The following is a 16,570-nucleotide window of genomic DNA, read 5'->3' as shown; positions in this document are numbered from 1 at the left end:
CTAGTTTATAGCAAGCCTGTAGCATTTAACATGGCTACTTACCCGCTCATCAAGGATGATCCTTTGTTGCAACACTTAACTTGTACTTTGGACTGTGCTGAAGAATCAAAGCCTTCTTGCCCACATATTACACCTTTTGATTTTCTCCTACATCTATAAAATACTTGTGTCCATCAGCTTTAGTGTATTTTTTGGGGTTGAAATTTAGTTCCGCAAGAAAAAATTGCTAGGTCTAAAATTAAGGTGCTTTGCATCACTACTAGACATAGCGATACAAAACACCTTAATTTTAGATCTAAATTGGGGCTCAGCTTCACTTTACCAGCTTTTACAATGTAGACTTGAGAGAGACTTAAATGGGAAATGAAAATCTGAGTCAGCAGAAGGGAAAAGAAAGACACTTCTTGTTCAAGATATAAAACTATGGAGTAAATTTTAGAGGAAGAAAGTCAAATTTTTACCTGGCAAAGTGACCCAGCACATTGCATCTCTGTATCATGGACTGCAAATACATTTACTGAACACAACGAGGTCTGTAGCTCAAGATTGGTCAGAGTCTGTTTACTCTGGATTAGTTTGCAGATGGTCCATAAGCATAGCTCAATTGGTTTCAAATGGAGCCGTTCTGGAATATATAATCTGCAATGACACCACATAGTGGCCTAGCAGCAGAGGTCAAACATGGCAGATCTTTTGCGAGGTAAGTATTTGACTTTTTAAAGTGCATTTTTTTTCCTACTCTAAAATGAGGGTATAGCTGTGGTTATGAATGGGGGATTTGGAGATTAGAAGCATCGCAATTAGCTAAGAAACAGGGGTAACCAATAGGATAGCTACATTTGTGGATGATAAAGATGGGGAAGAAGATAAATTATGACAAAGGAATCCTTGGATTGCAGAATATTCTGAAAAGCACATGGAGGAGTGGCAAGTTGCCTTTAATGCAGAGAAATGCAGTTTAACCAAATACTAAACTTGAGCTTTGGAAGGGTGCAGAAGGACCAGCAGTAATAAATTGGATACAGCATTACAAGTGTAACTTTTTAAACTTCTGGAATGATTACATGGTGTGGAAAATATGCAGGAAAAAGAGTGATATGGAACCACAACCAGAGGGTTACACAACAGACTAAGGGATTAGGAATTTTCCTTAGATGAGAAGGTAAAAGCAGATATAAAATGTTAAGATTTGAGTGCATTACAGCAAGATAATAAAACAAACAGTCTAAATTAATTCTTCTTGGAGGTAGTAGTATGGAATACAATGTAATATAGTTATTGGAGAGTCTGAGTGGATAGCATTGTGCAAATTTCAAGAATTAGAAACTACAAAGAGACACCAAGAATTTTTGGCAGAAAATATATCAGACAAGATGGCGAAATCCAATTTTTGGAAAGGCGCTAAAATTAGTCATTGCAACCTATTTTTGCATGGGTGCCACAAGCCTACCCGATACATTTTGTAGGCTGATTACAAAGGAAGAGATGACAAGACCTTTTCTCGTCCTCATAAGTCCAAGGTCTTGTAGTGCCAAATAGCAGTCCATGAACAGTTGAAATTGTCAAAAACAAAGACACTACTGAGCTGATCAAAATTAATGAGTAACATATTTACCTGTATCAGTGAATAACTGAATATCTTGCGTCAGATCAATGTTCACACTTTCTGCATTTTCCACCTTCTTAAAAATGATCCCAATAAACCAGATGGTAACATAATCATCCCTAAAAAAAGGAAAAAAACCTGAAAATCTTTCAGAAGGTATTTAACTGCAGAGAGCACTGGTGAAGCTGATAATTCTGTACAATTAAAAAAGGCAAGAAAATGTGCCCACTTTTACAACAGGAGTAGGCCAGTCAGTCCCTCGAGCCTGTTCCACCATTCAATTAGATCATGGCTGATCTGTACCTCAACTGTATCTACCTGCCTTTGTTCCATATCCCTCGATACCCTTACCCAACAAAAATCTCTATCAGTCTTGAGTGACCCAGTAGCCACAACCTTTTGAAGGAGTGAGTTCCAAATTTCCACTAGCCTGTGTGTGAAAAGCTCTTCCTGATTTCAACTAGTCTAGCTCCAATTATAAGATTGTGTTCCTTTGTTCTGGATTTGCCCACTAAAAGGAATAGTTTCTCTCTTTTCCTCAACTCTCTAGTCTAAACGCAAGGGAATGCAAACTAAGTTTATGTAACCTCTCTTCAGGGCTTCAGGGGTTAAAATATGACAATTCAGGTGAATCTACATTGTACCCTCTCCAAGGCCAAATACATCCTTCCTGAGGTGCAATGTCCAAAACTGAATGCAGTCCTCCAGATGGGGTCTGATCAAGACCCCTTTGTATTCACTGGTGATAAAGGCCAACAGTCCTTATTTTTTGCAATTGCTTTTTATAGCTGTGCACTAGCTTTTAGTGATTTGTGGACAACTAAATCACTTTGCATCTCCGCAGCTTCTAGTCTCTCACCATTAAGAAAATATTCCGATTTATCTTACTCGGATCTAAAGTGGATGACCTCACATTTGCCACATTGAACTCCATCGGTCATAGTTTTGCAGTGCAATTGGTCGAAGTCACTGTGACTTCCTGCTTCCTGTGCCTCCCAACTCAGTGCCATCTTCAAACTTAGATATACAACACTTCTAATCCTTCATCGAAGTCACTGATATATACTGTAAAAAGGAGGCTCCAGTACAGATCCCTGGGGAAAATGAGGTACAGATTAGCCATGATCTAATAAAATGGCAAAACAGGCTCGAGGGGCTGAATGATCACCTCCTATGTTCCTTATGTCCCATCTTTGCAAAGTGCACATAATTGAAGCTTGTGGAGAAAATCTTGAAAAATTCCATATCCGCCAATGTTTCAGGGTAAATGGGCCCAATAATCAATTTACTCGCATCTATCTAGAAGCTTTTTTGATTACCTACAATCTTATGATTACCATTTCTTTCCTTGCAGAAAAGTGTACTCCTATGAATCATGCCACTAAATGTAGCCTTTAAAATAAAGTCTTAGAGGCAAAACAATTATAATACTTCAGAAAACACTTAGCTATAATTCTTACTCTGCTCAGCCTGTATACAATGGTTGGCCTTCCTCCTGAAGTATGACCTTTTCTTGAGATCCCTAGTTTCTACTGACCTTTACACAAAGTTCAACCACTCCCAGCACACATCTAGAAAAGACTGATGGATTAATAGCAACTTCAAAAAGTTACTGGCATTGAAAAGTTGAAGCTTCCCATTTTGCCCACATTTAATAGGAATGCAATAGGCGGTACTAAATTTTCAGACTCAATTCACAGTAAATAGAACTGATGCGGTTTACCCAATAGTCTGTACTTTCATCTGGATTGCTGCGCATCCACAGTACTGTTTTTGCCCAAGGCCGGGCCCTTGGGGTTTCTACTGGAACATCTGGTTTAGTGACCCTTCCTAGGATAACATTCCCACTTCTGCCTAGACTAGTTGAGATTACTCACCATTTTGACCTCAGTTTCTACTTAACTGGATGCATCAGATTCTTGTTACTCACTGTCATCAACTTCAGTATAACTTATCTATATTAGCAAATGTTAAATAGCAGAGGTACAGAAACTCGATCTGAATAATGAGCATGTGACACTAGTAGACTTTCTAAAAAAAGGTTTAGAGGAAACCACGTCTTGAATGTGAACCAGTGGATTTACTGCAAAGGTATAACATGTCTGTTTTTGTATACCACTCGATGAAAGAGAGAGAATTTCAAATTACCTACAAGCTCAAATTCCTCCTAAATTTTAAAAGCACGGGTTTATTACAAGCCATGACCAATGTCTTCACTGCCTTCCAATGTAGGATTTGTAGGTTACAAATTGTGTCAGTCGGCAAACTTGTTATAAGTTGGGGTAGCTGATAATCAAACGCCTGTACATTAAAGAATCCAACAGTAAAGTCTTCTCCATTCCCATCCATACAAGTGGAAGTGACTGAAGAGTCATGGCTTTAGTTATTGCTCTCTAGTATGTCTGCCTGCTATTAGTGTCGGGAAAGATATAGCGATGAATACTTTAAAAACAAATGCAGAGAGTCACAGTGCAAGGCTAGAATACTCAATGAGTACTTTGTATCAGTGTTTACTAAGGAGGTGGATGCTGACAAAATATCAGAAGTGAAAAAGGTAGAAGCAATGGAAGGGGTGAAAATTGATAAGACAGGATGTACTAGAAAGGCTGGGTATGCTTGGAGTGGATAAGTCACCTGGTCCAGATGGCTTGCATCCCAGGTTGCAAAGGGAATTGGGGGAGGAGATAGCAGAAGGGCTTGCCATAATTTTCCAATCTTCCCTAGATGCGGGGGAGGTGGCCGAAGATTGGAAAGTGGCAAATGTGACATCATTGTTCAAGAAAGGGAGTAAGGACAATCCTAGTAACTACAGGCTGGTCAGTTTAACAGTGGTGGGTAAAGTTTTAGAAACAATAATCAAGGAAATAAATAACAGGCACTTGGAGAGGTTTAAGCTAACTAAGGAGAGCTAACAGATTTGTAAAAGGCAGATCGTGTTTGGCTAATCTAATTGAATTTTTTGATGAAGTAACAGAGGATTGATGAAGGGAATGCAATGGATGTGGTCGACATGGATTTCGGGACAAAGTACCACATAGAAGGCTGGTTAACAAAAGTTGAGGCTCTTGGAATAGGTGGGTCAGTGGCAGCTTGGATAAGGAATTGGCTTAAGGACAGAAAACAGCGAGTTGTGGTAAATGGCTGTTTTTCAGACTGGAGGATAGTAGACAGTGGTGTTCCCCAAGGGTCAATGCTGGGGCCACTGCTTATAAATGACCTGGATATTGGAATACACAGTAGAATTTCTAAATTTGTCAATGACACCAAACTTGGGGGTGTGGCAAACAGTGATGATGATACCAATTGACTGCAACAGGACATAGAAAGGCTAGCAGAATGGGCAGACAAGTGGCAGATGAAATTTAATACAGAGAAGTGTGAGGTGATGCATTTTGGCAGAAGGAACAGGGAGAGGAAATAGACACTTAATGGCACAGTTTTAAAGAGTGTGCAGAGACAGAGGGACCTGGGAGTTAATGTGCATAGGTCCCTGAAAGTGGCAGGACATATTGGGCCGGATATTCCGATCCCTACAGGTGGGTACTCGATGTGTACCCACCCGTAGGAACATCAGAAATGCCGGTTTCAGGCATGCAGTGCATGCGCTGGAAACTGGCATTTCCGATCAGTCAAGAATGGTCTTGACAGATCCTCCGGCTGCCCTGGAGAAGGGCCTCGGCAGGCGAATAGTTCCACTTTTTGGAGACCCTCCTCTTACAATTCTTACGGGATGAGAGTTGAAAAAAGTAAAGAAGAAAAATTTACCGATTTATCATTTAAAAAATACCGTAAAAAAGTTTATTTTTAGCCCGGTAAAAAATTCTCAAATTTAAATTTTTGTTTAAAATAGTTAGTTAATTTATTGTAATTTCAAGTCATTTTAAAAAGGTGATTTTTAAATTTTTAAAAAAGTTTTACCATGTTTTGGGGGTGATCTCCATTCATATATTTGACAGGTCTTCCTGTCAAGTGTATGAAGGGAGATTCCCTTCTGTGATTGGCTCCCCATGGCCCACATGATCCCAGGGACACTGCGAACTACACGCGCCTCTGGGATACGTGGGCCCTGCACACCTGCAGTTTGGAGAGGCCCAGCATCGGAATTGTGCGAGACCCGGGAGCCCTCAGGTAAGGGCGCAGATTTTTCCAGATCGCAGTTCTCCACCTGCGGGAGGCCTGCGATCGGAATATCTGGGCCATTGAGAGAGTGGTTAGCAAAGTATATGGGATCTTGGGCTTCATAAATAGAGGTATTGAGTACAAAAGTAGAGAAGTTATGCTGAACCTTTATAAAAGCACTGGTTAGGCCACAACTGGAGTATTGCGTTCAATTCTGGTTGCCACACTTTAGGAAGGATGTGAAGACACTTGAGGTTGCAGAGGAGATTTACCAGAATGGTTCCGGGGATGGGGGATCTTAGCTACAAGGACAGGTCAGAGAAGCTGGATTTGTTTTCATTAGAGCAAAGGAGGTTGAGGGGTGATTTGATAGAGGTGTACAAGATTATGACAGGTTTGGATAGGCTAGACGGGGAAAGGCTGTTCCCACTAGTTGATGGTACAAGTGTAAGAAGTCACACAACACCAGGTTATGGTCCAACAGTTTTATTTGAAATCACAAGCTTTCGGAGCGCTGCTCCTTCGTCAGGATGGTACAAGGACTAGGTGATACAGATTTAAGGTTTTGGGCAAGAGATACGAGGTTTTTTTTTTTTTTTTTTTTTAAATAAACGCAGCGAGTGGCGAGGACCTGGAACTTGCTGCCGACGGAAGTGGTGGAAGCGGACACACTATTTTCAAGGGGAGACTGGATAGGCACTTGAGGGAAATAAACTTGCAGGGCTACGGGGACAGAGCGGGGTAATAGGGCTGACTAGATTGCTCTACAGAGAACCGGCACGGACTCGATGGGCGGAATGGCCTCCTTCTGGGCCGTTATGACTCTGACTAAATTTTAAAGTGTTTATAAGGAACTTGGGTGATCGGGCCAAAGCAAACAGCAGAAATATAAAACACTGAGAAAATGAACCAAGAGTCAAAGGAGCCTTACGATGGGATGATTTTTTTTTTTTTTTGGATTACACCTCAAATGCCGTGGGATGTTTTTTCTACATCAAAAAGTTGCTAAATAAATGCACTTTAAAAAAGTGTATATATGAGATATATATATGGCTTCAGCAAATAGCTACTATGTGGAGAATGCAAGAACTACTTTCAGCAGGTAGGATGGATGATATTGCCAAGTTTAAAATCTACAAATTAACCATGCATTAGTAGAGAACAGAACAGGCTCCTCTACTTGCCTTTTAAATGTAAAATTTTCTAAGACACAAAAATCATCCCCACTTATAGCTCCAAAAGCCTGTGTGGTTAAGGATATAATAGAGGCATTTCAAATGAATAGGACACAGTCCACACCTGCAAAATATCAACTTGGACTCTTGCGACAATTAACATGTTAACTATAAAATGGAACTCACTTTGAAATTAAAAGGGAGTTTGTTATTAACAATGCAAATTAAGTCTATGTCTACAGTCGCACTTTATAAGAGACATGTCTACAAAAATTGGAGGATACTAGTTACTTTTTCCATTTCAGTTAAAAAGAACTGGAGTGGTTAAAGAACACTTTCCTCTAACTTCTAGGGCAAGTTCATATATGCAAGGTACATGGTATCAGGTTTAAAACAAATATTATGCGTCATTAATCAATCAGTGTATGCAAAAGCTATTCATAAATTTAACTAAACATTCTACTGCAAGCAGTCACAGACGAGCGCCACCCAATTTAGAACATAATAAACTATTTAAGTCAATTTAAAAACAAAGCCTAACTTACAGATTATGGTGTTCCTTTAAGCCAGGAAAAGACTGTGGGTTTACATGGGCAAGAGTGATGTAGTCATTTCGCTCAAGGTTGCCAACAAGTACACGAATTTTAGATTCAACAAGACCAACCCTAAAAAAGGAAAACATCTTTAGTTTAGGAGTCAACTAAAGCAACACAATTTTGAAGTAGATTACTGGAGTATTTACCATTCTAAGTGATGATCTTCAGTGGATGCGCTAGCTGTTAATACAATGTAGTGCCTGTAACCAAATAAATAAGGTTTTAATATCCTCTAGTAAGCAGAGATAAACTCAAAGGAATACACCAGAATAAGATTGTAAAACAGCCTGATTATGAAGTATTCATAGCAAAAAATACTTTAAAAAGATATTATGCAGCACTGGGGTGATTTGATCATGACCATTGTCTTGCCATTTTCAAATTAGGCACTTAAATATGTATTCACACATTAAGTCTCGGTTACCAACATTTGCCTCACTTTTGCTACACAAAATAGGTAGCAGGCATTAGATTGTTATTAATGATGAGCACTTGGTACTGATACAAAGCACACTAACACATTTCAGCAGCCTAGCTTCAAATAGCAAAAAGATGGCTCTCCAAATTGAAATAGGAACCGCAAGAGAAAGCACAAGTTTGATGTGATTTACACTACTCTCTCCAAAAATGAATACTTCCTTAAGGGTGCAGTGCTCAAAGTCAGAAGTAGCCCCGCTCTCTGTCACAATATGCCTGTGATTTTGGCATCCACCAGGAAAAGCCTGTCTTTAAAGTCTGAACCAGCTTAGTTTTGAAGTGTTAAATGGGGAAGGTAATGGCCCAGAAATTCGGGTTGGGGGCATCCCGCAGGTGTAAGCCCCCGACCTGCACTTACCTTGCGCGCTGGCAGTTGAGCTGTAGGGCCATGTGGAATTCCGCTCCGGGGCCTGGCCCAGCTGCCGGCGCGCTGTGCTTGCGTGTCCCAGGGGCGTAGTTAGTGCGATGCGTCCCCTGGGATCACGTGAGCCATGGGCAGCCAATCGGAGGAGGGAAAAGCCCATTCATAAGATTGACAGGAAGACCTGTCAAAACTTATAAATACTACGGGCCCCCAAAATAGCAGTAAACCTTCAAATAAATATTTTTTTAAAATCACATTTTTAAATAAACTATAAATTACATTAAATAGCTATTTTAAACAATAATTTAAATTTTTGAAAAAAATAATTTTATATTCTAACGGGGCTAAAAATAAACTTACCTTGCTTTAAAGTATTTAAAAATAATAAACCTGTGGAAAAAATGTTTTAATTTTAATTAATTGACCACTTACCTTGCAAAAAGCAGGCCTTACGCCTGCTTTTAAATGTGTAAATCCTGCAGGCTTACCCTCCCGGGAAAACCTGCAAAAAAAAACTAAATTCAAAGCGCACGTGCAGCCTCTCCTGCGCGCGCGCTCGACCTCTGAACCCCTTCGTTCAGAGGATCGGAAGTGTCGGTTTCCCGTGCATGCAGAAAACCAGCACTTCCATTCGGCCTACGGGCGAGTACCCCGTGCGTACTCACCAGTGGAGACCCGAATTTCTGGGCCATTCTTCTGTTTCACGAGAAAGCCAAGTTGCGTCTTTTTTCTTTTTATAAACAAGGAATAGAACTATATCCTCGTGGTGGAAACTGTATACTTGTCATTCATGTAAATAAATAATGAATCCAAAGCTTATGCTTTGTTGTCTCAGTGTAGTGCTATTTCAGTCCCCTTTTCAATAAACATAGGAGAATTCATGTGGTAGTACGTGTTATACTTTGTGGGCTGATAAGTGGCAGGTAACATTTGCGCCACAGAAGTGCTAGGCAATGACTATCTCCAACAAGCGAGAGTCTAACCACCTCCCCATGACTTTCAACGGCATTACCATCGCCAAATCCCCCACCGTCAACATCCTGGGGGTCACAATTGACCAGAAACTTAACTGGACCAGCCACATAAATACTGTGGCAACAAGAGGAGGTCAGAGGCTGGGTATTCTGTGGCGAGTGTCTCACCTCCTGACTCCCCAAAGCCTTTCCACCATCTACAAGGCACAAGGAGTGTGATGGAATACTCTCCACTTGCCTGGATGAGTGCAGCTCCAACAACACTCAAGAAGCTCGACACCAGCCAGGACAAAGCAGCCAGTTTGATTGACACTCCATCCACCACCTTAAACATTCACTCCCTCTACCACTGGCGTACCGTGGCTGCAGTGTGTACCATCTACAAGATACACCGCAGAAACTCGCCAAGGCTTCTTTGGCAGCACCTCCCAAACCCGTGACCTCTACCACCTAGAAGGACAAGGGCAGCAGGCGCATGGGAACACCACCACTTCCAAGTTCCTCTCCAAGTCACACACCATCCTGACTTAGAAATATATCGCCGATCCTTCATCGTCAGAGTCAAAATCCTGGAACTCCCTCCCTAATAGCACCGTGGGAGTACCTTCACCACATGGACTGCAGCGGTTCAAGGCAGCAGCTCACCACCACCTTCGAGGATAATTAGGGATGGGCAATAAATGCTGGCCTTGCCAGTGACGCCCACATCCCATAAACGAATTTAAAAAAAATAATAAGGGCGCTGCATTATGACTAGTGGATCAGATCATTTAACTACATATTGGGTTAAAAAAAAAGTACATTCTAGACTGTACGTATACTAATGGGAATGACCTGCGACGCTGATCCTTGAGAAAATATATAGCATAAAAAACAAAAACAATTGAGAACATCTATCCAGCAAATATGGGAAGAAAAATGTGGAATCAAGAAATTAGCTTGTGTAGGGACACAGCAGAGCCCAGGAGATCTGCAACTTCTAAGAATCTGAACAACAAAATATCACATTGCTGAATTGATCAGAAAACATCTTTTAAGCAGCTGTGAAACAACTATCAACTATAGAATTAGGGGATCACTCATTATTCCTTTTGTCAGGATCCAAAAGAATCACACGAGGATGGATACCCATACTTGCAGTGGAGCCAGTCACAAAATATACCCGCTAGCAATGAGCAGCAGATGCCGAGTACAGACATACCCAGTTTCAACAGTCAAGCTGAGACAGTGACATGAAGAAACCAGTATCAGCAGTAGACTGGAATTTACCAACAAGATTGAACTAATGAAACTGTAGGTTGTGCCCAGACATCATCAGGGTAACCAAGTTTCATAGGTCACCTAACCACTGTGTGTTATTAAAAAAACTTGAATTGCAGCACAGCAATCTGTAGGTGGTTAAAAACAAATCAATGCTTCGGAGATATTTTTCCAAGTTGGAATAGATCTCTCCAGAAACAGGTTGAAAATGCTGAAAAAGTCTGAAATAGGACTTCAACAAGAACGTAGGAAATAGGAGTAGGCCATTTGGCCCTTCGAGCTTGCTCCGCCATTCAGTAAGATCATGGCTGATCTTCTATCGCATCTCCACTTTCCTGAACTATCCCTTAATATCCCCCGATTCCCTTAATATTCAAAAATCTATCAATCTCTGTGTTGAATATACTCAATGACTGAGCCTCCACAGCCCTCTAGGGTAGAGAATTCTCCACCCCGAGTGAAGACATTTCTCATCAGTCCTAAATGGCCGACCCCTTATTTTGAGACTGTGACCCCTGGTTCTAGACTCCCAGCCAGGGGAAACATCCTCCCTGCAACTACCCTGTCTAGCCCTGTAAGAATTTTGCATGTTTCAATGAGATTACCTCACATTCTTCTAAACTCTAGAGAATATAGGCCTAGTCTACTCAATCTCTCCTCATAGGACAATCCCCCCACCCCAGGAACCAGTCTGTGGCTAGTATATCCTTCCTTAAGTAAGGAGACCAAAACTGTACACAATACTCCAGGTGGTGTCTCACCAGGGCCCTATATAATTGCAGTAGGACATCTTTACTCTTATACTCAAATCCTCTTGTAATAAAGACCAACATACCATTTGCTTTCCTAATTACTTGCTGTACCTGCATGTTAACTTTCAGTGATTCATGTACAAGGACACCCAGGTCCCTCTGAACACCAACATTTCCCAATCACTCACCATTTAAAAAATACTCTGCTTTTCTATTTTTCCTACCAAAGTGAATAACTTCACATTTCTCCACATTATATTCCATTTGCCATGTTCTTGCCCAATCACTTAGCTTGTCTACATCCCTTTGAAGCCCCCTTGCATCCTCCTCACAACTTACATTCTCACCCAGCTTTATATCAGCAGCACACTTGGATATATTATATTTGGTCCCCTCATCCAAATAATTGATATAGATTGTGAATAGCAGAGGCCCAAGCACTGATCTCTGCGGCACCCCATTAGTTACAGCCTGCCAACCCGAAAATGACCCGTTTATTCCTACTCTGTTTTCTGTCCGTTAATCAATCCAGGTTAGTATATTACCCCCAATCCCATGAACCCTAATTTTGTTTCATACCCTCTTGTGTGGCACCGTATCGAATGCCTTCTGAAAATCCAAATACACCACATCCACTGGTTCCCCCTTATCTATTCTGCTAGTTACAACCTCAAAAAACTCTACTAGATTTGTCATACATGATTTCCCTTTCATAAATCCGTGTTGACTCTGCCCAATCCTATTATTATTTTCTAAGTGCCCTGTTACCACGTCCTTAATAATAGATTCTAGCATTTTTCCCTACTACTGATGTCAGGCTAACTGGTCTGTAATTCCCAGTTTTCTCTCTCCCTCCTTTCTTAAATAGTGAGGTTACATTTGCAACCTTCCAATCCGCGGGAACCGTTCAAGAAATCTATACAATCTTGGACAAAATGACAACCAATGCATCCATTATCTCTATAGCCAACTTTTCAAAACCCTAGGATGTAGGCCATCAGGTCAAGGGGATTTATCAGCTTTCAATCCTATTAATTTCTCCAGTACTACTTTTTTTTTTTTTTACTAATACTAATTTGTTTCAGTTCCTCACTCTCGCTAGACCCGTGGTTCTCCACTATTTCCAGGAAGGTTTTTGCATCTTCTTCCGAACAGAGTCACAAAGTATTTGTTTAATTTCGCTGCCATTTCCTTATTCCCCATTATAATTTCTCCCGTCTCAGCCTGCAAGGGACCCACATTTACTTTTGCTAATCTTTTCCTTTTTACATACCTAAAGAAGCTTTTACAGTCTGTTTTTATGTCTCTCGCTAGTTTACAGTAATAAAATTTATGTAGGCTGTATGAGTGAAAGAGTGCATATACTTACTTGTATTTTTGGAAGAAGTTGGGTGGTTCAAAAAGTTTAGACCAATCTGTCTTGCCATGCAGAATTTCATCAGTAATGGCAAGACCTGCCCATACAAAACAAAATTATGAAATTGGAATAAAATGTCGACTCACAGTACAAATAAAACAAAGCACCTTAAAAACACAGCTGTAGATTTAACTTGTAGAATTTTAGTTTTTGAGGAATTTCATTTAAAACAACCAACATTACCCAGTGATACTGGTTTGGACAATTCAGAGCTCGACAGCCTGTGGGAATTAAGACATGTCTCAAGCCTGACTGTAAGGAACGAAGATGTACATGTGAAACCACGAATGACGTATCATTCATTAACAATCTCTACTGATAAAGAAGAATTTAAAGGCTTTACTTTAAAAAAAAAACTTCAGACATTAGAATGTTTATATTTATGAATGGAATTAACAAAATTCTTTACTTTGGTGTTGAACAGGGAACACAAGAGGAAGGTGGTAAATTTCCCTCCCAACAGTGTAATCGAGCTGTTGAAAGACAAATATTGAAAAGAACTGCAAAAATTGCTTCAAAAGACAATTGAATGCATTTGTTCAGAGAGACGGGATTGAGGAGTGGACTAAAATGCCTTATGTTTTGCAGTAAGAGTTCTTTTTAAAGCAATGTTTTATGATTTACTTTTTTTAAAAATGTATAAATATAGATTACTGTGATACTATATGAAATGTACAGATTTCAAAATAGCATTCCTGGCAAAGTTACAAGTGATCCAAGTATTTTTTTGGACTACAGTTTATTCAGACAGGGCATGGACATCAAATAAAGATCTGGTGATTTGGATTATGACTCACCTCATTTATTGCAGCAGTCATGCTCGCTACTTCAACTCCGTACCTTAAACAGCATTATTAACATGAAGGGCAGGCAACCAGAAAAAACCCACAGGTATGCACGTGCACACACACACAGAATTAGTCACAACTATTTTTATGGCTCACACGTTTAATTTGATATGTAGAGGTACTGGCAGCTTATGGTAGGAGTGGCACACAGGATCAAAATAATTGTCAAATATAACCTGTGTGCACATTACAAATAAACAAAAACTTCTCAGTTCCCCTCTCCACTCATGAGCACCTACTCCCAGCCTCAAGCCATGATTTTTTTTCATAAAAAGGTTGTATAGAAGTATGCAGCTCATCAAAAAATGAGTTTACAGCATAGGTGGCCATTCAGCCCTTTGCCAGAGCAAGCCAAAACTAATCTTACTGTCCTACTCTCTCCCTCCACTTCAAAATGTTTATCTACTCTTTCCCTAAAAAGAGGCAATAATCTCCACTTCAGCTATTGCCTGTAACAATGCAGCAACAACTCTCCATGGAAACATTTCTGCTAACTTCACCCTTGGTGACAATTTTAAATTGACAATTCCTGGTCACTGATTTCACAGGGGGAAAATAGTCTTTCCCCATTCATTCTACAAAAACCCTTCATAAAGAAACTTTTCCATAGCCTTCTCCACTACGGTAGAAATAAGCAAATCTCGCCTCAATTAGTTTCTCTTTCTTGATAAATCTATGCTGTATGCTCTTTATGGCTTCAATGCCTCTTCTATAAAAGGGGACAGCCAAAACTACACACACTACTTTAATTGTGGCTTATACAATTATATTACCTCTTTGATCTTGTACTCTATATTCCCCCTTTATTGCTTTATCTACCTGCACTTATACTTCCAAAGAATTATGTATCTGAACACCTAGATCTCTCTCCTCTGCCACATCCTTCATTATTTTTCCAGAGTTTATACTTCCATGCCTTGTTTTTCCTCCCAAAATGCATGACCTTGTTTCATTAAAATGCATCTGCCACTTGTCTGCCCAATCTAACTTGTGTCCTCCTGAAGTCTTGTACAGTTCTGCTCACTATTCCCAAAACAAAAATGGATACAGCATTGACCACGAGGGCACACTACTTCGTACCTTCCACAATCCAAGCAGCAATCAAGGAACTTCTCTGTCCAAAAAGTTTTCTATCCACGCCGCTACATTTTCACTTATACAGTACACCAGAATATTTGTAACAAGTCTCCTGTGAGGCACCTTATTGAATACTTTCTGAAAATCTATATACACTACATCTATTGTGTTCCCTTTATCTGTACAATCACTTTTCTAAAAATAAAAAAAGACAAACTTTCAAACCTGTGCTGCTGCCCTTTATCAACGCTCTAAATGTGCACTAATTTTATCTTCAATAACAGGTTCTAAGAGTTTGCCCACAATTGACAGACTAACTAGGCTATGGCTATCCAATAATCCCCTTTTTGAACAGAGATGTTACACTGCCTACCCTCTAGTCCTCAGCACAATTTGCATGAAAGTTGAAAGTTTGCGGTCAACAGTCCTGCTATCCTCTCAACTTCCTTCAGCAGCCTAGGGTGCATGGCATCAGGATCCAGTGACTTATTCACAGATTTGGTTTTCCTTTACTATTGTTATTTCAAAGTTATATAAACCACAACCTCAAAAAGGTATGCTTTGAGATTTACATATTGGGATTTATTAAGTATGCTACAGTACCAACTGTACTTCAAAACTGAATACTTTAGACAAGAATAAAAGGAAAGATAAAATTGAGTGCAGATGTTTTCAGAGATATGTTAATCCACTTCATTTTTTTTTTGTTCAAAGCTATTCTGGTACCTTAAATCAAAACATTACTTAAAAACAAAAAACTGCACCTTTAAACTAGATTCCATCAGTAATGAAGAGCTCACTACGAATCCAAAGGCTTCCTGCCTCAAATGACATTCAAACTCATGCACCGTCGTTAGGCATATATGCCAACCATCAGCTAAATTGGTAAACGGATTGCTGCATGACATTAAAGCACTCCATCACCACAGATTAAAAAAGGGCAATAAAGTCATCAACTGATCATTCAGAAGGCATATAAAAGTCTCTAATATAGTCACACATCCAGCTACTTCTCACCATCCCTACTCAAAACAATTCTAAATCACAAGCCAGCAATATGCTCTCAAACTTCCACTCTATCTTGGGAACAAGAGTGGGCCATTCAACTCAAGTCTGTTCCGCCATTCAATTAGATCATGGCCAATCTGTACCTCAACTCCCATTTACTTGTGCAACTGACTCAGAGAAGAGGAAGCTACCATTCACTTGCAGCCTCTACTAGTAGCCTAGAGAAAACTAGCAACTAAAAATTATACATAATTTTCTCCCAAAACCTACAAGCTATATTAAAAGAAAATGAAATATTGAACCTTGCTTGAATTCTTCTACCATTATGGTTCGAGTTGATGAGGACACATTGAATGTGGAATTTTGCTGTGGGTAGGCAGGAGTTATTATTGGCATCAAGTGGTATCTGTCAGATGGGTTTACCTGTTAAACAAATAAGTCAGATGTGACAATATACCACAAACATCAAATCAAATTAGCATTCTGTACTGTGCTCAGTCCTACCCGTGGATCCCAAACTGGCAGATTCAAGTTGCTATCCTCTGGTTGTTTAAGCAACACTGGGTTTGGCCACTCCCTGAAAACAAAAAAGGCGAATAATTTTCAGAACTAAATGATTATTTGAAAGCATTAATATATATAATAATCTAAAAGCAAAACAAAAAAAAGTCAACACTACCTCAGCTCCAATACTAACCCAACTGTAAAGCTTTTAACAATTCATATACATTGGTAATTGCAGTATCAATTGCAGCCAGGCTGTACCCCATCTATACTGCCTAGCTCCAACCAAAATTCTCCTGCTTAGGAGTGCAATTATGCAAACAGGCACGTGCAGAGCACTCTCCTGCAGGTACAATTTTAAAGTTTGGGTTAATCAACACTACCTAAACATTT

General features: G+C 39.9%; 1 protein-coding gene across 3 annotated transcripts in view; it reads right to left on the bottom strand.

Annotated features, from left to right (window-relative positions):
* papolg (poly(A) polymerase gamma) overlaps positions 1–16,570 on the bottom strand; it is a 50,414-nt gene that overhangs the window by 20,955 nt on the left and 12,889 nt on the right. For all 3 annotated transcript variants that reach the window (XM_085981422.1, XM_085981420.1, XM_085981421.1), the window contains exons 11-16: positions 16,178–16,250; positions 15,976–16,096; positions 12,693–12,777; positions 7,643–7,696; positions 7,446–7,565; positions 1,616–1,725 (exon numbers count right to left, since the gene is read on the bottom strand). In XM_085981422.1, the coding sequence (XP_085837548.1) occupies positions 1,616–1,725; positions 7,446–7,565; positions 7,643–7,696; positions 12,693–12,777; positions 15,976–16,096; positions 16,178–16,250 (563 nt within the window). The remainder of the gene's footprint in view (positions 1–1,615; positions 1,726–7,445; positions 7,566–7,642; positions 7,697–12,692; positions 12,778–15,975; positions 16,097–16,177; positions 16,251–16,570) is intronic.

This window comes from Somniosus microcephalus, chromosome 3 (assembly GCF_052327205.1).
Source record: "Somniosus microcephalus isolate GS21.2 chromosome 3, FLI_Smic_1.0, whole genome shotgun sequence".
NCBI lineage: Eukaryota > Metazoa > Chordata > Chondrichthyes > Squaliformes > Somniosidae > Somniosus > Somniosus microcephalus.
Note: the sequence above shows the minus strand (reverse complement) of the source record. Positions and strands in the feature narration are given on the sequence as shown.